Source organism: Leptinotarsa decemlineata, unplaced genomic scaffold, assembly GCF_025532065.1.
Source record: "Leptinotarsa decemlineata unplaced genomic scaffold, Ldec_3_MD MMD2_tig00026328_RagTag_RagTag, whole genome shotgun sequence".
Lineage (NCBI taxonomy): Eukaryota > Metazoa > Arthropoda > Insecta > Coleoptera > Chrysomelidae > Leptinotarsa > Leptinotarsa decemlineata.
In genome coordinates this window covers 36,442,288-36,470,115 of record NW_027412688.1, presented here as the reverse complement: position 1 = coordinate 36,470,115, position 27,828 = coordinate 36,442,288, and the positions used below count along the sequence as shown (strand labels likewise).

The window sequence follows — 27,828 nt, the reverse complement described above, 5'->3', positions numbered from 1 at the left end:
CGGCAAAGCAAGTAAATATGCCAAAAAATGTAAATTAAGCTATAATACACAACGCCCAAATTTCGTATTATTCGGCTATATTCGTGATAATTTCATTCACTAGACTATGTAAAGTACATAACGAAGAAGTCACGCTCAGATAGTTCTTTGATTCCTCTTTTCTTTCAGTCGCTTCCGTAATTGAATCATGATTCTGACAGTCATGAATAAATTCTAAGAATGAATTAAGGTCAATAATAGAATTCGGCGTCTAGTCTGCATCTCACTTGCGCCAATCTTCAAAGTTAATAGGCAAGTGGAGGAGAGTCTAATAACTCCATGGATCTAAATTTAGTAGCTGCTGAACTGACTATATCGACGGGTTCGATAGTTCCGGCGAAAATGACAGATGATAGAGGTGAGTGACAGTTTTTGATCACAGTGGAATTAATTTATTTATTGAATCAATATACTAATGAAGCCATGTTCATTTTTGTTGTTTTTGCAAAATACATATTTCAATGGAGGCTTTCCCCAGTGTTGATTTTCGTATCAAATAATAATGATGAGTACTCTGATATGACTACAGAAATTAATATCTACTGATGATTTTTATGAGTATACTTTCGTGATAGATGAGGGTATTCATAACGCAATAAACCTTCATAAATGTAGCATGAATTCGTGTATCCACAGATTTTCAAGAATATTCTAACGAAAAACAATTGCTTATGTTATAATAAATATAATAAAAATAACCCCACGTGTTTAAGTTACATAGTGCCTGTAAATAAACAAGGTAATTCGATATTCTTGGCGAGTGTTCAAACATTTTTTGAAAAATAGTAGGTTACAACAACAACGGCCTGATCTTACCTATAGATCTCTTTACTGTGGCTCACAAATTTCGTGGTGTTGTGTGATTGCCTTTCAGTTCGTCTGTCATGTATGCAATTTCCTACCTGACTATTTTTTTTCCAATGGGAGCTCTCTAATTTGCCCATTTCTTCTAAGTTTCAGGAAAATGCTGTACTAGTTTATGCAGTTTCATCGTTAGATGTATTTATCGCAAAATGTTCTGACGATGTTTGCCTCCTGCGACATAATTTCCTATTTGTTATATCTCCTTCTATGGAAAAGATTTTCTCGTATTTATTCTCAGATATGTTTTCCCGGTACTCTTTTTATTTCTCATTGAATGGGTCCCGTATTATAGGTTTGTCCCCTCATCAGTATTTTCGTTTACTGTGTCCTGGAAGTCAGTACAGAGTCAATCTATTTCTCTTCGCCAGTTCTTCAGTTTTTTGCAGCATTCCCAGATCCATCTAAATGTTACTTTTGAGTACCTTTGGTAGAATCTGGTTGGCTTGGTCTGATTTCAATTATAAGCGTTGTCAGCCAGCTATAGAGCCTACTGTCTATTAGTTACATGGGTTTCTGTTCAATCATTTGTTATTCCTCTAATTTTTTGTTCAATATTCGCTTGTCTTTCTGTCTGTCCGTCCGCTTACTCGACAATATTTCAAGTCTTTCCTTCTTTTTCCATCTATCAGCCCCTCTAACCATCTATTCATTAGACAGTCTATCCTTGTCTATATGATCCTCTAGTAACACTTGTTTGCAGTACATCCATGGCTAGAACAATGTCAGCTATTGCTGACAATATATATTATTCTAAATCCAAATATATAGGGTCTTCCAACAGGAATTCCTGAACTTTGACAATTGATAACGGTCATCTTACTATGCCTACTATGCCTACTATGCCTACTACTATTCCTATATTCACTCCAGTCTAAATTATTGCTTAGTCTGCTACGGTACCAGCAGCAAATTGAATGATCTGTTGATTGCTCAAAAAAAGATAATAAGAACCATGTTTTTTAAAAAATATGGTGATTCTTGTAAGCAGTTAGTTACTGAGTTACAAATTTTAACTGTGATATCCATGTATATTTTAAATTGTGTCACTTACATTAAGAATCATTACCATGAGTTTCAGCAAAGGGATACTATCTGCATAGCTGCTGGTTATACTCTCAGACAAAATTATAATCTGATAGTTCCTATACACAAATTAACATTTGTATCAAACGGGCCTAATGTTATGTCTATAAAAATATAGACAAAAATGCCTTTCATTCACTTGATGAATATTTTCAAACTGATCTGGCTGCTTGACATCACGATTGTTTGCTTGTTAATATTCTACTGTTTATACGATGTATTTTTTTAATTGTTTTATATAATTATCTCCTACATCTACTGTTGATTTAATTTTTTTTATGTATGTTCCATATTTTGTTACCTGATATTTTTCAACTCCAATCTTTACTGTGTATATGACGATTTCCATGATTGTAAAAAAGTCTCAGGAAAAATAAAGTTTTGTATTGTATTGTATTGTATCTTGTTGGAACATCTGTCATGGACAGAATATCCATGAACGGAAATGTCACCCAACAACACGTACCAATAATAAAGTTGTTCTGTTCGGACAACGTACCGTGCGCTTCGCCAATTTTACGGTTGTCATAATCCTCCTACCGAGATGGCTTTCCGCAATGTGGTGGATAAATGAAAGTCCACTGGTTCAGTAAAAGATTGACCAACACTCATACGTTGACGAAACGCAAGATATGTCGAAAACATCATTGCTGTCTGTGAGAGTGTGCAGGAGAATCCGAGGCAGTCAATTTCGCGTCGCGAAAGAACTTGGCCTTTCGTAGACAACAACCTGGCAAACTTTGCGTCGTGAATTGAGCCTGCACCCGTAAAAAATACAAACGTCCGGGAAATGAAGGTAAACGACCGTAGACAACGACGTGTGTTCGCTGAATGGGCTCTGGAGCAGTTGTTCAGGTGTTTTTTTTTCTTTCGAAAAATCATCTTCAGCGATGAGGCAAATTTAAGGATGAATGGATACGTGAACAAACAAAATTGTTGAATTTGGGACGATACCAATCCACATGAGATCGAAGAGCGTCCAATGCATCCCAAAACAGTCTCTGTGTGGTGTGGATTGTGGCCTGGCGGCATCGTCGGTCCTTATCTCTTCGAGAACGACGTTGGCTAGGCCTAGGCCATCACTGTCAATAGCGAGCACTATAGATGATGATCATCTTACCTGGAGGTGATGTAAACTGGCCACCAAGATCGTACGATTTAACTCCGTTAGACTTTTTTTGTATGGTTTTCATAGGAGTATGCGAATAAACCACAAACCACAGCGGTCCTCTGAGCTGACATAAGCCATGCCATCAAGATGGAGTAGTAGAAAGCCAAAAACTTTCTTTCCAAAAAATTAATCACTTTTAAAAATATAACCCCTTCAATTCAGAGAAATAATACAATGAAACTTATTGTATTAGTTTCAAAACGTCCATTTAGGACGAAACTGTAGCGATGTAAGTTACAAATAAAAGTGGTTAAAAACAAAGAAAGTTTCATTTCTCATTTTTCTTGCCTCATTTTGTGTCTAGCCTGAAGAAAGAGATAAAACTGTTGTAAAAGTCCTAATGATTCAATTAATAGTAAAAATCAACTAACATAGAAGATGACTCTACGTAATTTATTTTCATATTAACATTTTTATTGTTCCCTTAAAGTTGGAATATTCCCTGCTTGTTGATTATCAAAATTTCTAATTAAATAACCACTATGTCTTCTTCATGTGAAAAAACTACAAAAAGGTACAAAATTTTTATCCTTCACACATACAATCGGTTTCAGCTCAGAACCCAGGCAATGTAACCACCTGTTCTATCAGTCCCTTCAAACATATATACAGAGGGTGTCCACCAATTCTTCAACACGAGCAAACTACTTCTCGAACCCTGAAGAAAAATTTAATTAAATTCGAAGCGTCAGCAAAAAAACAATTGTGTTTTTAAGAAAAAATTGATCCTGTTACCTAACCAACCTTTTTTCAGATAAATTTGTATAATTGGTATGTTACAATCAACGAGTTGAAATTGACAAAAAGGTTTTCTTAGAACTCACTGAGAAGTGGAAAAATAAAATGGTTCAATGTATTCCTAGCTTCGTACTTCATGATTTTTCGTATTTTATAAAAATCATTTCTTCATCTTGGCTATTGTGGTACCCCTTGTACATCTCCTGCGCCCACCTGATATCCCGATAAGTAAATCATTTCGTTCCAATTGAAACAAATGGAGGCAGCATGTCAGACACGTGTGTGTTCCGGGCATTCCTACACCTATTTTGAGTTCACTCCCACAAATGAAGTTCAAGGTTGATGAAGTGATTACCTAACTCATGATTGGCAGATGATAACTAGGTCTAATGACTACATATCGTTGCACCCGTGAATACCAAGTGGATTGAAATTACGTGACATTCTTCAAACACATAAAAAAAAGTTTATAATCTCAAAGAGAGTGTGACTCTGCAATTAGAAAAGCAGCAGAGTATACCCACAAGGATTCAACAATAATAAAGTTCTATTCTCTTCTTCCATTTGTGAAAAAATTGTCAGTTTCAACCTCCTGGTCGAAAGAAGGTCATAAAATGGACTATAATTCAACTAAAATTTTATCAACTGAAAGAAACGCATATAAAAGATTGTTTTTGGAAATGTCATTTATTTTACAATCCAATAATTGTCTCAATAAAAGATCAGATATTGATCATCTCAGTGAAATATATGCCTTTTTATTAGATATTGACAGAAATCTACATGAATTTCAAACCAATAATAATTCTGGTTTTTCATTAATATAATTTTTATAAATTTCAAACATTTTCTCTTCAATAAAAAAATTTCCAACCCCTCTAAGGCAGGGTTTTACTTTCATTTACAACACCTCTTCACCTATTTTCTGCTAAAGACCAATGAGGATGTTCTTCATTCAATTTAACATACTTGATTTTTGGGTTTTCTCCTTGAGTTACTTACAGAACAGCAGATGACTCTGATCACATTTGCACCAAAATCAGTTCTCTTTTGTTCCATGGATTATCATCTACAAACAAACACAAATTTTCAAACTGAATTACAGCTGACACTGTCAATTGTTCTGTGTCTCTCGCTTTTGTTCTTCAACCTCATGGCTTTTACCGGTAGTCCATAATTTTGAAACAATTAACGATTTTTATCAAATTTTAATGTAATATTCTTCTTTGTATCTTGTGAGGAGTCGACTTCTTTTAATCAGTGCAACACGACACGGCCAACCTCACTAACAGTAAGTTGATCTTTCATATTAATAATTTTTTATAGTGTATTACCATCATACAAAATTTGTAGCTTTTCCCTGAAGATGATAATAAATTTTATCGAAATATTGGAATAACTTGTGTTATAAGAGTACACTTCCGTTCTGTTGATCACCCAAAGAAAATTCCCAAGTTTTGTTCTTAACTAGTCAGCAAAGACTGTCCTTCTTTGGTTTTTGAGCTGTCTGTATTTATGCATAATGCATTTGCAGCATCTGACTATGTGTTCTGTTATATATATATATATATATATATATATATATATATATATATATATATATGGGGCTAGTGGACATACCTCTATGCAGAATGTGTGAACAGGAAAATGAAACTGTCAGGCGTTATCGTCAATAAGAGAGTGTGTGTTCGACGAGGCTCGACCTACCGATATAAAATAGATGCATCCTAGTGACCTGTCCACCTTCTCCACAAACCATGTGGAGATCAAATTGTGAGGTGTACTTTATGAAAAGACATATCAGAACTGTTTCATGGATTAGTAAAAACGCCGAAGTAGACTACTCAGAAGGAGACAAAATAGAAATTACTGAATAAATAAATATTTTTTGAGATAAATGAAAATTCACTTTATTTTTGAACAGACCTCGTATATTGAGTAATCCGTTGAAATTCCTTCACCCAGCCGTGACATGTAGCAACGTGGTCATATTCATATTTAAAGAACTACGGTCGGTCTATTCACCGACCTATTTATCCATACAAACTCATTTAGGTTTTTCAGAACTATTTTTCAGATGTTATTCTACTTAATTCACCAATAACAAATCTGGCATAGTATAACTCACAAAATTACCACAGGAAAAGTGCGAAATGTGAGAAATGAATTTGTAAACAGACTGCGTTACTGACAGGAACTGGACACTTTCAACATTTACTGGGTAATCTGGAGAGAATTTTGAATAATTTTGATATTACAATATTTATCATAAGTTTACAGACTCTGAACAAGATCACCCAGAATTGGCTTGGCTTATCTGATTTTCAAAAATAAAAAATATGTTGCGTAGAGTTGAAAGAGTTTACAGAGCCATCTCAGCAACAAGTGACGTCACATTATGGTCTTTTTCAGCAAAATGTACTGAAGAAGTTAGCATATAATTCAAAATTCAGCGTGGAGTTGGCCGAGCAAATAGTTGTTTTCTGACAGCCATCTACCACGGTAAAAGTAGTTGGGAGAGATGAATATTTCGTGATTTTATTTCGAAATATTCATTTTCTAGTACAGTCTTCAGAAATCGTTGAACCCCTGTCCCCTTGTTAGAGTATTGGTACATGGGATGTTTCCTTCCCATGTCCCCCAAAATGAAATGAAAGATAATTGAATGTTACAATGTTCAGACCATAGGAACTATTTAAAAGGGACAATAAGTTTTCAACATTCTGTATTACATTGAGAAACGAGTTTTATCGAATTCAATAGCCAAAAACTCTTTTATGTTTGGTCAGAATTCAAAAGGATGATTTCTATACATTCCGATGTTATGTAGTTTCCAATTGTACCTAGTATTTTCATTAAAAATCGATAACTCGAGATCGGTTATAGTCAGATACCTCACATGAAATCATATTATTTTTTCCAGACTTTATCAAAATTGTAACAAAATACAGGGTGTTTCATTCAAAAAACACAACTTTGATATATCATACTCTTTTGAGTCACCCTGTAAACTTCAAAATCAGTTTCTTTTGCATCCCCAGTCAATGTACATTTAATGAAATACAGAAATTCACATAAAAATGGTTTTGTTTACAAGGATACCGCGTCATATGGGGTGCCCTACTCTGTATATTGACTCTGTATATGCACGTGTACAGTTTTTTATTCACTCATCACACGCTTTGTCAACCAGGTCTAGTATTCCGACAACAAAGCTCATTTAATAATAATATTATTGTAAAAATCATTAATTTTTTAGGAAGTATCAAATGACTCCTTTCTCTTAGACTTCAAGCACGGACTTGCAGTCTAATAGAAAGAAAGTGACAGAAACAGAATCACCAACAAAATTTGTTGTTAATTACACCAATTCTGCAACTGAACCGAATATTCTTATTGACATTCTCGACATCGATCTACACATTTCCGTATTTTTTACAGTACGTGTTATTCTGATCTCTGCGTAAATATAGTCATTGTCGCATGGATATCAATAAATATTATTGGAATAAGCTAGATTGTGATGGTATATTTATAATGACAGGAATGTCATAAACACTTATAATGAGAACATAGGGTCGTTGTGTCCGTTCGTCCACGATGTATAAGAGCTATTTATAGAACAACAAAAATGATAGAGTCTAGCGCCAGACAGGCCTGAGACGCTTTGTTGTAATACTAATTGATGTATTATCGTGGTTTTCTTTCAAACAAGAGCGCTACCGATCGTTAGTAATCTGTCGCTTAGGTGGTTTGTTTACCGACCTATGACCTGTCGAATCTAGTTGTCGCTTGATATGACGCAATGATGCACTGAACTGGAAACTGAGAAGTTTTGAATTCATATAAATCGTTTTAGGCGTGAAAGAGCCAACTATTTTTGAATTTCGTTTTTCTATAGTTCCTACTTCTAAGTTGGAATTCTGACTTTGAAACTAGAAGTTATTACTATAAAATCGGAGCTCCTATTTCCGACTTTGAACTGGAAATTCCAATTTTGAACTCCAAATTTGCAGTCAGAATTCCGAATTTAATATTGGAACACCGAGTTCAAAGTCGGAAATCTATGTTTGAAGTTCAAATTTCGAGTTCAACCTCTGGTCCAAAAAGTACCCTGCCTGACCTAAAGATGGCGGTAGTTGTTTGAAAAATATCACTGTATTAGAAAGTACACAATCTATAAAGCATATGTTTCAAGTTTGAAGACGCTGCGTTTTTTAGTACTTGTTTGGTAGCCATCAAAAGCGAACGTTTTCGGTGAATTTGTGAAAATGAATAAAATAGGTCGTCGTAATTGTGGTACAATATTTTCATTTGAAAGGCCTGAGCCTCACCAATAAGAAAGCTGAACTGGATTCTACTCTGGGTAAATCTGTTCATCCATTTACAATAGTAAAATATTGGGTAGCAGAGATTGAACGAAGCTGTACGAACTGCCAAGATAGTTCTTATTATAAAAACGGTATCGAACTTATCGAACGTCCCCGGGAAAAGTATATATAGCTGCAAGAAGATTATGCTGAAAAATAGATGATTTTTTTCCAAAATGTTTGTGTTTTCTTTCTTGTGCCGGGTACTTCTGGAACCACCCTCGTAAAGTCGAATTTAGAGTTTAACCCGGTTTTACGATTGATTGTTAGTTGAAATTTATTTCAAAATATGTGTTTTTCAAATGTTGGTGAACTCTTAACTGATAGTTATTTGATGGTTACATTAACTGAAAGAGGACGTATGAGTCATTTGTCAGTTGAATTAATTATCAAATCATGTCAAGTGAAATAGTGAGGAAATATGAATTATGATGTTAATGTCTACTCAAGTGAAGAAGGCCAAAAATAATTAGATTCAGGCCAAACTATTTCGAAGATGATGCTGCTGAAAATATTTTCAATAAATCACAGATTCGCACAAGTAATGTTGTTGAACGAGAATTTGGAAGAGACGATTCCCTTCCCTGGCAATGGATCTCGGGTCGAAATCAAATATAATGCAAACGGTGGCAACAGGAATATTGCACAACTTTGCTTGTCAAGAAAGAGAAGAGATGTCTCCGATGAATGGGGAACAGGAGCAATCAATCAACTTTATTGATAATCTACATGTTTTTGATGTTTGACAACCAGTAAGCGGAAATAATATTACAAGATATAAAATTATCTGAAACCATTGCGCTAGAGTGCAGGGCCGTAGTGAAAAGAAAAACCAGAGGAGGGGAGGGAATCCAAATTTTCCCAACACCACCAGCAAAATTTCCCAACTTTCGAAAAAATGAAAGCCGAGAGATTAGTTACTACTAAAAGATTGGCTGAATGCTTATGCCCCCTTAGGGTATGCACAAACAAAAATAAATTTTGGTAATTATAAATATGATAATGGGAATTATGCAAAAATTCGGGTTTGTCTTGTTTGAACATGGCCAAACACTACTCAGAATTGTCGAGACTATTTTGTTTTCGATCAACAGTGAGCTCCACTGTATTCTGCATCATATCGGTGTCTCTACGACCACGTTTGAAGTCAGCAAACCAACGTTTAATTGTTGTTTCTGATTGCCTTGCTTGAAAGGTAGTTTTTCAAAAAGCAGTGCAAAATTAAAACACGAAATTGTTTTGATCTATTGTTTTGAATATGACAAAAGTAGTGTCACTTTTAGCACAATAACTTACGAACTTATGAGTAGAATATCATGAAATTTCAACAGTTTTCTATTGAAGGTTAGTACTAACAGAAGAAGTAGTAAATACAATAACACTAGAGCCAGCTGTGTGTTATGCCTGAGACTTTTCAACCCAGGTAGTGAATCATCACAATGTATAATTTTTCAACATCATCATGCTGCTTTTTAATGCTAAAATAAAATAACATTGAAAGGTTTCCACTTCGAAGAAAATCATTTTTGACAGTTTTCTCAAATGTGTGTGTAATCTTACTGTTTCAACATGTTATTATCAGCACTGGATTCTTTCCAATAAGAAAGTCAAATCGGAAAATGAAGAATTTTTCATTTGAAAAATTGATAATGAATCACTGACTGCAAAATTAATGTTTAACACAAACTCAAATATATCAAGAGAACTAACTATATTTCAACCATTAGCAATATTAAAAAATGAAAATCTTTCTATTTTCGATAACCAATGAAATAATTACATTACGACACTCAAAATCTTCATTACATAAGATAGATTCAATTACCAGTCATTAAAATAGAAATAGATTGATGTAACTCACCAAGAAGATATAAATAGAAGAGAAACATAAAAATATTTTCGAAAGTAGATAATGTGTAATCAGAGGTCATTTAATTTTTATCTGATGGCCTCTTTAGAGAACAGGGACGTATTATGTCACCAAAGGGCACCTAAGTAGAGGCTCGTAGTGGACATCTTTAAAAATACCTCCGGATATTGCACACAAATCACCCAGATATTGGGGACAATTGAGCAGCCATTAACATAATTATGTCTCTCGTTTTGATCCACTTATAATTTTATTTGGGATATGCAGGATTAGTGTCTGACGAGAGTATTGCCAGGGTCGTAATAAAATAAAAAAAATTCTCATTATTCACGCACGTATTCGATACAGAAGTTTATTCTTTCTCTTGAAGATGATCACTTGGTGATCGAAACACGTGTACTAACACCAAAGGTTCCAAACAGTGCATTATAAGTAAATATTTTCACCGAACGCCATACATTAACACTATACATTAGCTTTTTTTTCTCAATATCAGAGTTTTCTGACCTGATATCAACTAACATTGTGTTCAAAACTTATAAAATGATTCTGGAGGGTTCGAATTATTGCCCTCAATGATTCTCATGATACCAATTTGTGGACTCCAAACACTCCTGCCATACTCTTAGATAAAACAGATCCCAGGCACATTGCTGTCTGGGTCGTATTTTTTCTGCACTGATGAGAGGTGACACCTTGTAGATGATCTACTCGATTGATTTCAGCATGGTCCTGCTGCTAGAAACATCTGCGAGTCTATACTCTGTGGGGTATCTTGCATGAATGTCTGTCGAATATAATTCAATATCCAGCGTGGTAGTAGCCGGGAAAGTAGTTATTTCCCGGTGGGCATTTACCGGCGTAGGCAGTTGGGAGATGAATATTTTTGCAATATGTTCTTGTCGATATAGTCTTCAGACACGTTTTAAATCAATAATTATTTCCATAAGGACCCTAGTCACAAAAATTCAAATATTCTAAAACGATCACAAAGCAAAATGAATTATAATTCCATCTCAGAAAATGTTTAGAAACGTATCTAGTTCCTCGTAACTAAATACTGAATGCTCCTTATAACATGTTTGTAAAAACCAAACTGACCTATTTTGTAACTGCACTCACAACACCATTTATTCACATCATTCTTTTGATATATCAGAGTTAATCCCTCTTAGTGAGGATGGTATTTCAATAGAGAAATCTGTAAACAACAAGTAAACATATCTCTTCAACGAATCTCGCCCAAAATATAACATGATTGACCTTGAAAACTGATTGGCTATCTAATGTCATTTGGTCTAATGTCTTCCAAATAGTGGAGTATTTTCACTAAATTTACTCCAATAACAAGTATTTGAAAAAATGTTTGTTATGAATTCTGTTGAAATGTCAATATTAAATATCATTTTGACATTTTCCTTGTCATTCTATAGTTTAGCACCGCCATCTGGCGGCAATAGTCCCCTTGAATGTCATTGTCCTTGATAAAAAAACTCACCAGGAACGCTCGCTTGGAAAAAGTTTTACACAAAGCCAGACTGTCCCTATGGACATGTCAAAGGATTTGTGGTAAAACTTGGGGTTTAGGTGGATTTATTTGAGGATTGTCAGACCAATGATCACTTATGGTGCAATTGCTTGATGGCTGAAGGCTTTACAGAAAACGGCCCAAGCGAAGCTCTCTGGCTTACAGAGACAGGCTTGTCTGGCTATCGGTGGTAGATTCAGTACCATGGAGATCCTTCTAGATCTACCTCCTCTCCATATTTTTCTGGAGGCAGAGCCTAGATGGACTGCATACAGACTTGTGCACATTGCCAATTTTACAAATCAATTCAATGCAGAGTGCAACAGACTGTTGGTTGACATTGTCTCCAACCGTCAACTACGAACCGCCTTATGAAGTACTATTCCCGAGTAGAGAGGACTGTATTCTCCGGGAGAAGGAAATATTTAGAGCAGATAGTTGTTGGTTCACAGATGTGCACCTATTTATAGGAAAGCTAAAAGAACACATTACAGTTTAATGAAAGAAAAGAAGAAAAAATATTATCAAGGTGTTATACTCAATTCTCCAAACACAATGCGTGCCTCATGGAATGTTGTGTCTAATCTCACAAATAAAAACCGCAAAAGAAAGAATATTTCTCTCAAAGTTGATGATTCTATGGTAGAAGATCAACATACTGTAGCATCTGAACTCAACAAATTTTTTATAGAGGCCCCCCTCAGTTTGGTCAATCAAATATCAGTTAATAAAGCTCCACATACAAATTTCAAGGAAAACTTTTTTAATGTGTTCACAATGTTCTTGAAACCATTTACTGAAACTGAACTATTATCCTTATTAGGGAATAAATTAAAAAATAAGAAATCCTCTGGAGCAGATGATATTCCCATGTACATTTGGAAAAGAATTCTTCCAACGATAATAAAACCATTAACATATCTGATTAATCTGTCATTTGTAAAAGATGTCTTTCCGCAAGAAATGAAAATCGGAAAAGTAACTCCCATTTTCAAGAAAAACAACCCGAACTTAATGGAAAATTATCGTCCAGTAACAGTACTATATGGACTATCAAAGATATTCGAATATGCATTTTTGGATCTACTTACTTCATTTTTGAATCACACAAACACGCAGCATGGCTTTCGTGCAGAAAAATCAACTAATACCGCCATTTTTTCATTATATAATGAGGTAATTAGATATATTGAGGCAGGTGAATGCCCGGCAGCGATATTCTATGATTTGAGTCGGGCATTCGACTGCGTTCATCATCAAAAACTTTTACTGAAATTGGAAAGATATGAACTAAGAGGTGCAACTCTCAACTGGATATCCTCATTCCTTGAAGGTAGGAGACAATATGTATCTCTCCAGTGTACGGTCAAAAATGAAATCCAGAGAATAAATTCTGAGTCTTTCAGTGTAGATATGGGAGTACCTCAAGGGTCCATTCTGGGCCCAATCCTTTTTATTCTAGATGTAAACAATATAGACTCTGTTGTTTCTGAAGTTCATTATACGGCTTATGCCGACGACATTTCTATGATCATCTCGGCATCAGATGATGAAATATTGAAAGACAAATGTGCTTCTGCAGTTGAACATATATCAGAATTTTTCAATTATCATGATTTATTTTTTAATTCGGATAAAACAAATATTATTCGTTTTCATAATAGACAAAATAGGATGGAAGACTTCAGTTTCAGTGCTGATAATGTGACATACTCAAAATCGAATAAAAATGTTAAATTCCTGGGTATTCTTCTTGATGAAAACTTGAACTGGAATGCTCATTGCCAGCATCTAATTTCTAAGCTTAATTCAATGAAATTTCTATTTATGAATCTGCGGACAGTTTTAACTACCACTCAACTAATTAGCATTTATTATGCTCAAGTTGATTCAAGACTGAGGTATGGTGTCTGCTTCTGGGGTGGGTCATCCATGACTCATAACGTATTCATTGCTCAAAAACGCATTATACGGTGTATTGCGAATGTCTCAAGGAGAGAATCTTGCAGACAAATTTTCAAAAATTATCACATCATAACACTCACACCTGTTTATATATTTGAAATATGCAGCTACATCACTATGACACTAGAACAAAAAATAGATTTCATGTGCCATATGCAAGACTAAGAATAACTTCATTTGCACCAGAATACATTGGAATAAAAATATTCGACAAACTGCCCGATCATTTAAGGGAAGAACATAATTATGTGATGTTTAAGAGAAATTTAAAGAGTTTTCTAATTGAACAATGTTTTTATTCATTGAATGAATTTTTTAGATCAGATAAGTTGGGTATTATTTTAGTTTCAAGGTGTTGTTTCAACTTGTATGTTTCTTATACTCTGTTTTTATCTTTATTTTTATTTCTTTCATTGACTATTCCTATACAATGTATATTGTCTACACGGAAATAAAGTATTATTATGTGAGCCATAATAAACCCTTGTGGGTTGCGGTGGAGGGTCGAATAGACCCACTCCCGTTGGACCTACCTACCTAATACGTTGGAAATACATAAGAGTATATCCAAAATATTTTATGTACTTGAAGTAAAATCATCTCTGTTAAAGTGTAAACCAATGCATTTGTCTATTTTAAACATCATTTGCCACTTCTTTGCGAGCAGACAAAAGCATCTTTCCATGGACATGAATGAATATCATGACCGAATCATCAGAGAAAAATGTTTGGTTTCTGAACTGGATTTCAATTTTTTTCGAGTTCACTCGACTACGACCTCTGTTAGAGATAAATTTGAAAAATAATCAGTGATAGTGGAAATTTGAATATATAACATAAAAATTAATCGCTTGTTATTGGTTCTTTTATAAACAGGATCCCGATTAAAAATTGAATCAAGGATGTTTTCTAATATTTCATCTTGAAAAATTTCACCACCGATAGCGGCAAGTACATATAGAACAAAAAAGTTGACATAGTTTTGAGTTATTTTATATCTCTTTACTATTGCTGAGAAATTGATTGGCAAGATTAAAAATCGACAACCATCGATGACCGAATGAGATTTGCTCAGTTTTTCTCTGTAGGTTTCAGTGCAAGCAGCTTACTAAATAACCAGAGATGATACCAGGGACCAAAAACAGTGCATGTTGCATGTTGTTTCGAAGAAGGGGGGTACGAAATGTCAAAGATTTTGGGGTCACATCTGTTCAAAATCTGTTTTTCTGTTAACCAGCTATCGCACCCCTACGAACGACAACCCTCAGAAGTCGTAACTTGTGCGACCTGAGGATTAACGAGGTCTTACCTTTTAACGTGTGATTCACGTCTTAGGTAATGAATTCCTTGGGCAATATCTCCTCCAGCAAATAATTTCATCATTTTTGTTTCACAGAAATTTTCTGTTTTGTTTTTCCCAGCTGAAATTTAATTCCTCCGAAGTTTTCCACGATTTCTTTCTACCTACCATTGGAATTATACTTTGGTCTTTTTTCAAGGCTCATATTATTTTGTTGAGGACGATAAATGAAATAAATGTACTGTTCTTCTTATTGCAAGTTTGTAGTATTCATCAACAGGCACAGTTTTTCTTCTTGAAGATGGTTTTGGTAATTTCGTACCTCCATTTTTTACTCTCGTTCTTGAAATTTAATATGGATGATTTTCAAACTCCCGTCATTTGCGAATACATTTCCATCAGAATATCAAAGGTATGTGAAAGATTTTGGTGTATGAGAGCGCCGTATACGCGGTTTGTTCAAAAAAAGGAGAATTTTTATTTTTCCCAAAAAATATTTACCTATTCATCAATTTCTATGTTGTCCCCTTCAAAGTAGCCCCCTCAGATATAATACATTTTTTCCACTCCTCTAAACCGTTGTGATATGCACTTTTGGCACTCTACCAGCGACTCAGTTTTCATCTTCTCAATCGTCGCAAAATATAATAATAATAACTGTTTTTATTGCTACAAGAAAATGAGTTACAGAGAACAAGGTTAATTAATAATGAGTAGCAAATGACATCGTTCGCTCTTCTACCTTATGAGAACGATAGAATAGCGCTCTTCCACGCAACCACATGAAGGGACCAGTGACAAGAACTGGTCCCTCCAGAAAAAAAAAGAATATACCTACTCATAAACATGGTACAAATGAAAAAAGTTTACATGTCACTATACATTAAAATAATAATTATGTTACAAAGTGCAATGAATTTCACATAAGTTCATCAATATAATCAGAAGTCTATTGTTAAAGTACCATCCAGCAAAAGACCTTTAACCTTTTTCTTGAAATTAAAGATTGACAAGTTTTTGAAATCATCAGGGATATAATTGTAGATTTTAGCGATGCCATAGGAAAATCAAGATCGGTAAAGCGAAGTGTTGTGCATGGGTACAGATAATTTCTGTCGAAACCGGACATTTACATTGTGCGCTTCAGAATACCTCTGAATTTTTGAGTAGAGATATGAAGGTTTTTTGTGAGTAGAATTTTGTGATATAATACACAGCAATACAAAATACGTCGTTTGTTCATAGGCAACCAGCCCAGTCCAGTAATGTAACTTGAGGTCGGAGTCCGTCTTTTAATACCGCATATCAGTCGAGTGCAAGAATTTTGGAGTCTTTGTAGGCAAGTTCTATCGGAATTTTTGATAGCCGGCCCATAAACAACATCGCAGTAATTTAGCTGTGATAAGACGAGTGACTCGCATAGGGTGATTTTGCAAGCTTTATTTAGAATATCTCTGTTGGAATAGATCAGTTTTAGGTTTACGAAAGCGTTTTTGATTATATGTGATATATGCGTGGAAAACATGAGGGAGTCATCAAGAAACAGTGTTTCATTGCAAATGTGAAGGGAAATCAGGGGTCGGGATCTATTTTTGGTCGATTTTCTACCAAAAAGTATAGCTTTGGATTTGGTTGGATTGATGGACAAACATAATTTTTCTGATATATCGATAAGTCTCGCGAGATCCTCGTTAACTTCATTGCAGGCAGCAACAATATCTTTTTCATCAAAAGCGAAGTACAGCTGCGTGTCATTCGCATAGAAATGTGATGTCACATATTTCAAATGTTCACAGAATTGAAACGTGTAAATAGTGAAGAGTAGCGGTCCCAGTATTGATCCCTGAGGTACACCACACAAAGTTTCGATCGAGTCTGATGATGTAGAGTTCAGTATAACTCTTTGTGTACGTTTATTGAGATAAGCAGCAATAAGTTGCTACGATGATGGAGAAAAGCCTATATAGTGTAGAATAGCTAACAACAATTCATGATTAATCCTGTCGAAAGCTTTTGAGTAATCAAGAAGTACGAGAACACAAAGCTTGTTCGCATCCATATATGAGAATATGTCATCCGTCACTTTGAGGAGAGCAGTGGCGCAGCTATGATTTGGACGGAAACCTGACTGGTGGAATGGAAAAACATTGTGCATCAGGACGTGCTCACGAATCTGTTCGTCAATTATTTTTTCGAGAGCTTTTGGCAGGGTGCAGGGTATGCTTATAGGCCTTAAATCATTTATGCTTGTAACGTCATGTTTTTTCGGCAATGGGATAATATTTGATTGTTTCCAAACAGGAGGAAAAATAGAATTCATTAGGCAGAAGCTAAAAATGTGAACGATGCATGGCAAAATCAAAAGACAGCAATACAGGATCATCGTTAAGGAAATTTTGTCTGGGCCAGAGGCCGTGGATTTGATAGAAAGTAACTTTTCTTGAACCTTCAGTTCGTCAATAGGAGAGAACGAGAGCTGTCTAATATTCTCCAAAGTATGATTGGAGAAATATTTGACGGTATGCTGGTCAGGGATATTCGAACCTGTACCAGAGATAAAGTTACTGTTAAGTATTTGGGTATTTATTAAAAAAAATCCATTAATCATCAATGCGAGTGTTCCATATTTTTGTTTCTCATCGTATTCATACAACTATATAAAATCCCTTGAGATTTGTTCATGAAATGATACAACAACACTGAATGTTTGAAATAAATACTACATGTTGCACTTCTCAACCGACTCCAGTTATGTACGTCTACGGAACAGCAACTTGAAAATGATTTATAACTCCGCTGATCAAGGAAATAGACTAGATTGTCACAAAGACAATCGCATAGGTTTGTTCAAATGGTCACCCTGGCCCCGTCACAGCTTGCTTCCTAAGAGATCGTGCACAAGAACTCATTTAAAAAAAGAGATCCGATCGAAGCAGGCGCCAGTTCACAGATTCCGCGTGCACGATCTCATGAGATGTTATAAACAATATCCCCGAGATTTCAACAAACAGTCCGATCACAACAACGGTGGCTGTGCTAAGTGTGATGACCGCGGCGGCTTTACGCGAGTTTTCGATAGTTCGTAGTCCTTTGGAAGGTGTCGTGAATGTTGTAGACTGGTGCGAAGGGTCTAACCGCATTTTTCTTTTCGCTAGAGGAATATAATGTGTGGTGAGTCCCCCCTCCTAACTTTTTAACGAAAAGCGTTTACGTAAAAATGCATCATTTTCAGTATTTTTTAATAAGAGAAACAATTTTCTGGCATCGCTAAAAAGGGGCTTAAAACTTTTTCAAAATAAATGTTCGGTGTTTGGAGTAACTAGCACTATCAGTTTCATATATTTTTTTTATGAATCTGCAAACGATAAACATAATTTCAATTGAAGATTTCTTTCAAAAACCCAGTCGAGCTTATCCCAATACATGCTCTGAATGCTCAAAAATCACTTTCTGATAACGAAGAAGTCTGTTAACGAATCCATTTCTTACATTATGAAATATTTCTGGGATTTCAATAGAAGTACCTTTCTATCCGTGTGTTCAGGAATGAATTGTTGTGTAATTCATACTGGGTCGCTTCTTGATCAAGATCAAGAAAGCCGTACATGTGTCCAGTTTGCATGAATAGCAATAATAAGTGCTGAAGAGGGTTACCAAATCAATAGCTTTTATTTGGACGTTATCTACAGAAAATCCTAGAAATAATTTTCAACACCTGTCACTGTAGACCAACTTAGTTACACCATGGTATGAGACACTTCAAGAATACCAGTGAAGCAAATAATACGGTTCATTCGAGAGTTTTAAAAGGGTTTTGCATCTCCAACCTTCAAATGAATTAACTAACAAAAATACTAAGTCAATATTGAAAATAGATGGTCACTGTATAAAGGAATCAGAGTGTCAATGTTCTGAAATTTTCTAACCTTTCCAATGATGGCCTTAATAGGAAATATAACTAAGTACAGCGTCTCACCCTACGGTTTAATGCACTTAACCCCACAACTTCAGATCGAAATCCTATTTCCAGAAACCATCAAGAAAACTGAAGGCTTTTGTTTTACAAAAGTGACTTCAAAAGTGTTCAGCAATAGCCAGCTCAGACCCATTTTTATAGTGCAGTCAGACACGTCTACGACGAGATCTTCTGTCCAATTTATTCCTGTTCTTATACTATTAGTGGTCCTTATAGTTTTATTGGTTCTATTGGTTCTATATACAGTAACATAAATAAAAATAATCAAAATAAACAAGATGGACTTTAAATAGGTGACAGCATTCTGATTATGACTTATTCGGAGTAATACTTTAGACTGCTCAGAAGAATCCCAGTTCCAGAAAATATAAAATAGAATTATAAATAATGTGTATGTTACAAATTAAAATCGACAAAAAGTGTTTTTTTGTGTTCAGATTCTCTCCCAAACAATATAAAATGAATAGTGGAGAACTGGAATGTTACAACACTCTAGATTTCCAGTGTCGCGGGTTCAATCGTCACCTCAATTAGATATTTTTCTCTAAAGATTTCCTGTAATTGAATTAGGGATGATTCTACAACGTTACATGGCTGGCAGACTGCATTACATAGACAGACTTCTAGAATAGCCCACTAGTTCACCTGATATGTCGCCCTTAGATTTTTGTGAGGACTTAAAAGTATTCAGCTACAGTGCGTTCCAGAACTTACGGATAGAATTACTCCAGAAAAATTTCATAATCTAATAAATGAATTTGTAAGAAGACTGCATTATTGTCAAAAAACGGTCGGTGAATTATTTGAAACTTTATTGGAATCAGAATGAAATTGATTAATATTTCTTTTAACGAAGAATCATTATATGATTTTTGTGTCACATCGAAATTGTTTAGGTGAAATTTATACAAATTTATACAAAGGACCAATTTATACAAAGGACCATAGAACTTAATTTTTCGAAATTATACGATCATGCTGTTTTCTCGTGAACACCAAAGGGCATGTTATGGTAAGAAAGAAAAAATCCTGAAATAGTCCAAACATGTTTACACTTTGGACAAAGAATTTCGTAGAAGAGTTGATATTTACGCATGGTGTCTGCTGTTAGTAAGATGACTAATCGAATTTCGCAGATGGAACACATGGAAATGTAAACATGTCTGTCGAAATAACTAAATATCATCAGGACTTGTTTGTGACTTGTTAGTTTGTCACAATTTTCATTCGTTTCAAAATCCAGAAAAGTCTTCCTAATTTTCAATCAAATAGTTCTTGTTGACAAACAGATAATACCTGATATTAAATTTGAAAAACAACATTTCATTATTATATTTTCAAATATAAAAAAGAAAGGACATAATTTACGGGGAGACTAGTTTTTTCGGATAAAGGATTTTTCGCTGTGGGCTTATCCTTCAGAAAAAATGTGGGAAACTCCTAAAGAAAGAGAGAAAAATAACGTTTTATGAAGAGGTTCACATCGAACACAAAAAATTCTTTCAGATGCAAACTGCAAAAAGCAACTGATTCCACATAAACATTGGATTACACGGAAGAAGGAGGTCCACCAAAATCACTTTCCCCATTCAGTTTGGAAATTGAAAGAGATTTTATTCATAGGAACGCTGCATAAAGTGATATCTAAAAGAGTATCCATATAGGATGTCGCTTGAGATACTATCATCCTCAATGGTGTACTTCGATGTTTCGAGACAAGACACTGAAAAAAAAAAGAAAAAAAAAACAAAAAAATTAAAAAGATCAACCGAAAATAACAATTTTATTAAACAAAAAACTGAAATTACAAAGAAATAACATACAAGCAACAACCAAAAAAATAAAGAAATTTAAATATTAATAAAAGCTGAAAATTAAAAATATTATTAACAAAAAATGAAAAATAGATCTGACTATTTATAGGTCATTCGAGTGCTTTCATCTATCCCCTCTTCCCTCTCTCCGCAGGGTATCCGGTAAATGCAATTCTTGGAATCGCAGTCCGCGTTTGGTGGCCTGGTTTTCGTGAGGCTGCTACGGATAGTGTTCCCAGATCTGTACTTAGACCTAATTCTTCTTATCCTTTCCGATAATCCTCTGATGTAGGGAAGTACAAATATTGGTTGTGGCGGCTTCTCTTCCTTGTGGAGCCCTTGCTGTTTTCTAGCTAAAGACTGTTCTTTCATCACTCTGGAGTAACCATTCCGTTGAAGGTCATTTTTGATGATGCCTAGTTCCTTTTCGAGACCGTCCTTTGTATTACAGAGCCCGAAAGCACGGTCTAGTAGAGTCTTGATAATTCCTCTCTTAGTCGATTGATGATGGTTGGATTTCTGGTTCAGATACTGTCATGTGTGAGTCGGTTTTCGATATACAGATGTTTCCCATTTAGTGTCGATCCTCTTCACCAATACGTCTAAGAAAGGCAATTCGTTGTGGACTTCCTTCTCCATTGTGAAAGTGATAGAAGGACTTACGTTGTTGATGTGCTCCAGGAAAGTATCTAGTTCTGCATTCCCATGGTTACATATTACGAAGGTTTCGTCTACGTATCTCAACCAGGCTCGGGGCTTCTTGTGGACTTCTTCAATGGCCAGAGTTTCAAACCACTTCATATATATATATATATATATATATATATATATATATATATATATATATATATATATATATATATATATACTAACCGGTGAAAGAGGCGATCCCATTGGCAGTCCCTCATCTTGCGTAAAGAATTCGTCCTTCAGTTGGAAGTAGCAGTTTCTTACACAGCATCCTACTAATTCCTTGCTTACCGATACAAGTAATCATAAATTTCAACCTCAAATTTGGAATGCTTTCGTCTAATGTTCCACATACAATTAACAATTGACAATGTTTCATGGTGAATTTCCTCAGTTCGGACTTCCACAAGGAGGTACACTGGTTGAGGAGAAAATTTAAATATGCCGCATATATGTTGTTCAACAACGTACTCCTCCAAGCTAGCGTAGAGATACGTAACCTATAGAATCAAATAATCAAGCGGAGACGGCTAACTCCTGCCAGATAAGCGCAGAGAGGGAAGAGGGAATTTGTGAAAGCATTTGAATGACCTATAAATAGTCATCTCTCGGAGGAATTAGTTCAGTCATCACCCGAAGACGATTGTGGATACTAACAATCGAAACGTCGGGAAGTAAACTTATTTTTCTGTTTGATTGTTCAATTTTTTGCTTGTATTTTATTTCAATGTTGGAATGGAAGTTAGAACTGATGAAATTTACTGAAATATCTATTTTCACAGAATAATTAATGTAAGTCGTAGATTTATCAAAATCTTAGCTTTTCCGATGAAAGAAAGATGTTCTAATCCAAAAATCCCGTATTGTCGGCCCCACTGGAGCATACCGCTGTCGCTATACGAGATCAAAAATCTAGTTGAACCGAACTAATACGTCGAATGAACTCAGGGCGATATCAGAGAACAGAAATATCAACATGTTGTGATGACCCAAGCAGAATATTTGTAGGCTATGTCATCATAGATAATCGTTAATTAATTAGTTGTTTTGGTAATCCAATATCGGGCCGATAACAAAAAACGTGTGAAGCATGTAGTTCGAAGTTTCCATTACTTTTCCGAGAGCTGATTCATTGGTTCAGAGAAATTGAAAGACTTGGAGCCGAATTTATTTATGGAACTCAACCCATGAACCCTGATGATCAGTTTGGGACTAATTTTAGGGACAACGTCAAATAATCCTTACGTATCAGGAGTACCATAAACGTATCACCGACTTCCTAGAACTTTTTAGGCCTTCCCCAGGACGTCCTGTCAATTTCACTAGGATGAAGCGCGGACCATTTGAGATATATCAGGAATCCGATTTCACAAGCCCAAGGATATTCTGGACATGTCAAAAAAATTAAATACGTTTCTTGTCATATCAATCCTATGGTCATTTTATTCTCACATATGATATCCCATAAAGTACTGTAAAACTTTCATTGAGGATTTTACACAGATCCTAAGGATCATTTGAAGTTCTTGGTCAGTGATATCATCAATAGTTTTGACCATACGTTAAAACCCATCAAAAACAGCATGTGAGCTGATTCCCAGTTCTTCCGCCATCCCACAGGCCGTCTGTGATGGGTCAGGCTCCAATAGTCCTCAAATACTAGTCCTGGAATACTGTCGAACAGTGCGTTCATTAACACTATTATTACCAAATGACTGGTTGATTTTTCGGGATGTTTCGGCACCGCTTTGGTTCAATTCGAATTCGTAGAGAAAAATTGGCCGAAAATTCCTCAACGACGTCAATAGATTTATTTTACCTCAGAAAAAAATGTGTAAGGGCGTGGTCACATACATATGGGTCCAGAAATGCATTGTTTCCAAGGTACAGAGGATGCACAAAAACTTTTCTGAAAAATTGTTTTCTTGGTTAACGTTGTAATTATCATTTATTCTAATTTGGTGAAATTTGGCCTTGGTTAAAAACAAATTAAAGAATTTAGTGCTCGGGAAATATTTTAGCCAACATTATTGACCAGAAAATGCATACAGAAAAATAATTTTTCATGAAAGTTCAACATCCTGTAACTTGAAAATGCATTTTCGGGCATACGTTTTAATGGACTTTCTTCTATAGGATTAGCTCCTGAACATGCCTTCATAATTTTTCACCACAATAACACCCTGTGTAATACAATAAACATCTTTCACACAACGGTCATAAACACATAATAAATAATGTCAACCATGAAAAAATGTATATTTGGTATCCTGTTACTAACGTCATTAAGATGACTATTTTATAAATCATTTCTAAGGTAATCGTTCTCATTACCATCTTGTTGAAAAGTTAATTTATTTTCTTCGAAACAGTCACTATATTTGAACACCCTTGTCAATAACGGATTAACAGTGCCGTGTTAACAATTGTAAATAGGAGTTTTGACTAGAAAAGATAAAGGAACAAACATAGAGCCACTCTTGATTCCAACTTACACGTTTAGCTTCTCAGAACTGTAGGTGTCAACTTCGTGGGTCAATCCTGACAGTTGTGACAATCAGTCACAATCAGTCCAGAAAAATTAACACTTGACATCTTGACAACAGGTGTTAACAACAAATTTCTGTTATTCATTATTCGTTCACTAAACAACTCGCAAACACATTTTCAGCGTCTGTCAACGTCAACTTCATTCAATTTGTGCATACGATGAACTTTGCATCTATCTTATCTTAGATATGTTGAATACTACTTATTCAAGAGGAAGATCAAACTCAGTTTAATCTTCCTCTTGAAGATGATCACTTGGTGATTGAAACACGTGTCGGTTAACATGTTCATCCAGATTTTGGTTATCAAGCAACTGTGCTGTAACACTAGCGCACCTAACGCTTTCCTAAAAAAGTTGAAGACTAATGTTTATCTTTCCCTATGATGAGGAACACTTCTCCATTTATTCAATTGTAATTTGAAATTAACAATTGAAACTTTTGTGACTAGCAACAACAAAAAGTTTTCCATTTGTACTTTTATTTGTTTCAAATTTCCTAAAAGAGTGAATTATGATGAAACATTACTCAAATACACGCAATATATTCAATGTTTCACAAATCATTATCATACTTACCACTCATTGGTAATAACAAGAATTTTAATTATTGAGCATTTTAAAAACATTTTCCAATTAATTTCATTTTTATTATTGCAACATCCAGGCCACAGAGTTTCAATTAAGTCGAGATATATCAACTAACATCCCGAGTATCTATTCAAAAGCAGTAATGTTCTGCAAAACATTTTCTGCGTGAATATTGAATTCTGCAAACTCGTTGTTACCAGAATCATATTTTCTTTTTTGTTTTTAGATGGAACTCAGATTTAGTGTCCTCCTCGTCATCCTTGTCATCAAGACTACGAACTCTCAACTAGGCGAATTGCAACGGGAAATAACACGACAAGAACCCAGGACGTATTGTGGTGGATATCTTGCGCAGGCGCTCTCCACCATCTGCAAAGGAAACTATAACACCTTGCACAAGAAAAACAATTGTAAGTTGAGTTGAGAAAGAAAGGTTTCGGGTTTCTACTTCTCATTTTTCATACAAAGAAATGTGGGAATCTTTCAAAAAAGGCCGAAAGCAATAATTTTCGAAATAAACTCTAGTGACAGCTGTCGCTCCCCTACGACTCTCAAAAGTCTAAACTTGTGCGAGCTAAGGAGTAACAAAATCTTACCTTTTAACGTGTGATTCCTAACACGGATGATAGGTAGATTACTTTCTGATTAACAGTTTGATGTCAAACACGTGATTTTAAATACTTTTTATATCAGCTCAGTTGAGAGATATTGAAGAACACATATTTGCCAAGATATTTATTGCATTTTGTATATTTTTGTCCCAAATCAATACTCATATACATGACAAACAACTCATTCCAATTACTAACATAGTCATCATATCATTGACAGTACACCGTGTGTTGGGGAAGATGCCGGTAGTGACGCCTTGTGGCTCATGCTCACCAACCTCTGGGTACATAACACTTAATATAAATTATTCATCGTTTATTCTTTTATCGCAAGGATTCCACCCAGTAGATTAATTGGAAGCGGCAAAATTTAAAATATGCGCAAAATGATCTAAGCTATTTTTTTACACAATATACATCTTCAATGAAGGTATTATTTCATTATTATTATTATTCCAGATTCCCGAAGAGTGTCGTGGGACACGACAGGTTACATGTCCGACATGCCTTCTGCAGACTCCACTTACCCCTTCCAGTCCAAATCGGAGGCTACAAACTTCATGGGGGGCACCCACAGGCGACGGAAACGGTACCCCCACGGAGTGTTCAACGAATGTTGTGAAAAATCCTGTTCGAAAGAAGAACTGTCGACGTACTGCGCAGCACCGAGTAAACGAAGACGATGAATCTGTGATATTTTCGTATTAAGTGAATGAAAATCGAAACAATTTTTCATTTTATCGGTAGTGAGATGAATCGAACGATTTTTTCTGTGAAAAAGTCGAATATCGTTTCGGAATGAAAAGACCGTCCATTTCTAGCGGCTGTTTCAGCGCTCCCCAGTGGTGGAGTTTGAAGATGGTGCTCACATTCCAACAAGGGAGCTCCCCAGTCGGCATCGAGACTCAATTAGCGGTTTTGTTCCAAAAGAGGCTGTTCACCATTTTTAGTTCAGATGTTTGTGTTTGATGGGTCGGATAGATTTTTTAAGAAGTACCACGGGTACTGGTGGGTTTTATGAGATTTTTATGTGATTATTCTTGAGAAGTAACTCACAGTGAATCAGTAAATTATTTTTTCTACAACCAATGTGTTATTATTCTGAAAATTGGTAGCTACCATGTTCCATCTATAGTATTATTCTCAAACATTTACGATGTTTCGTAAATATGGAGAAAGAACCATAAATGGAGCCTAAGTAGCATCTACAGACAGCTATCTACCTTAAACTGTCGAGTTGGTCGAGCTTATTGACAAACCCGGGTATCAACTTTATCAATTTTGTACTCCAGAGATATAGAGACTATGACACATTTTCTATATGTTACGGGCATTGCTCTAAGGTTGGTGTTTATGTCCAGGCTCAGTTGAACCTCACTTGAATCACAACTTTGTTTAAATATCGTAATCCATGTAGTCGAATGTTAAACCAAGTTCAACAAAACAAAGTTCCAACTACTTTTTGGCAGAACGTATACAGCCACATATAGAATAATTTTGACACTAATATAAAATGTACCCCGTACAAAGCTCGTACGCCGTAATTTTCAAAGGAAATGGTCACTTGTGTTATATCGTTGAAAAGTGAATTACATATTCTATCAAATGGTCCAAGTAAGAAATATAGAGGGGAGAACCAAAATAGGGTTTCAATTGGTTTTTCATCAGAAATATCGGCACCAAGAAACAATACGTTCGTTGGTGGCATGTAAGATAAAATTCCAGGGAACAAAATCACCTATAGCTATCATCATATTATTCAAGGACTTGAAACAAATATAGGAGGAATTTTGTTCGGTGTTATGAATTTTTCAGTTTGAGTATCCGTTCAATTATCTCCCACATTATTATCTGCGACAGCCATTTTCGAACCATTATTTTGTGCCACAGAATCTGAGAAACTTATATTCTTCCGCATCTTCCGTCATCTTCTGTTCGAGGGACAATCTTCTCTGGTGAAAAAAAAACGCAGAGAATGAAAACAAAAATGTTTACGAAATCGGTCGATAAACCTCCTGGAAAATGGGGTCCAACGTTCACAATAACATCTTACACACGTTTCACTTTCAGTTGATTGGATGTTATTATAATTACATGATTAGAATACACGAATTAACAAACAATGTTGAGAGGGTTATCTAAAGAAGACCTTGTATCGTGTGTGGGTAGTATCCTAAAAAATAATTTCGTTGCTGCAACCACGTGTTCGAGCGGTGTCCGAATTAAAAATAGATAGTGCAAGAAGTCTATGCGACCATCAAGTTTATATTAAGCGCTTTTTATCATATGATCTGCGAATCGGACAAGCAAAGTCACTCTATTGTCATCAAAGTTGCTGAAACCGTGTCGGTTACGTTAGATCACATACATTTGGAAAAAGTAAATTAATTTCTCGAAACGAAGGAGTTTTTCTAAAGTCGAAGAAAGATTTTGGCTTTCTACTTCTCCATCTTTATACGAAAAAATGTGGTAATCTTCCAAGAAAGGAAGAAAGCAATCGATTTCAAAAATTCATCTGTATACAAAGACGTGTAGATCATGCAAAGAAGTGACTTTCAGGCACAAACTGGAAGAAAATCCCTTTAGAAACAGCTACTCTGTTTCATATAGCTTTCCCAAAAATTATTCTCCACCGAAAATATATCCCTTTCAATCCAAACAAGATTCCTA

General features: G+C 35.2%; 2 protein-coding genes across 3 annotated transcripts in view; one reads left to right on the top strand and one right to left on the bottom strand.

The window, feature by feature from the left end:
- LOC111503249 (tetraspanin-7) overlaps positions 1-2,093 on the bottom strand; it is a 30,273-nt gene extending 28,180 nt beyond the window's left edge. The window contains exon 1 of the mRNA XM_074182764.1: positions 1,955-2,093. Within this exon, the coding sequence (XP_074038865.1) occupies positions 1,955-1,972 (18 nt within the window). The 5' untranslated portion in view covers positions 1,973-2,093. The remainder of the gene's footprint in view (positions 1-1,954) is intronic.
- Positions 271-26,243, top strand: LOC111503248 (LIRP). Of its 2 annotated transcripts, none has more exons than XM_023157510.2 (3): positions 271-397; positions 24,774-24,957; positions 25,618-26,243. In XM_023157510.2, the coding sequence occupies exons 1-3, from the start codon at positions 389-391 to the stop codon at positions 25,842-25,844; spliced, it is 420 nt and encodes a 139-aa protein (XP_023013278.2). In that variant the 5' UTR covers positions 271-388; the 3' UTR covers positions 25,845-26,243. The 2 variants fall into 2 exon arrangements, with proteins under 2 accessions (XP_023013278.2, XP_023013279.2); XM_023157511.2 differs by lacking the exon at positions 271-397 and adding an exon at positions 17,848-18,099.
- The last annotated feature ends 1,585 nt before the right edge of the window (positions 26,244-27,828 follow it).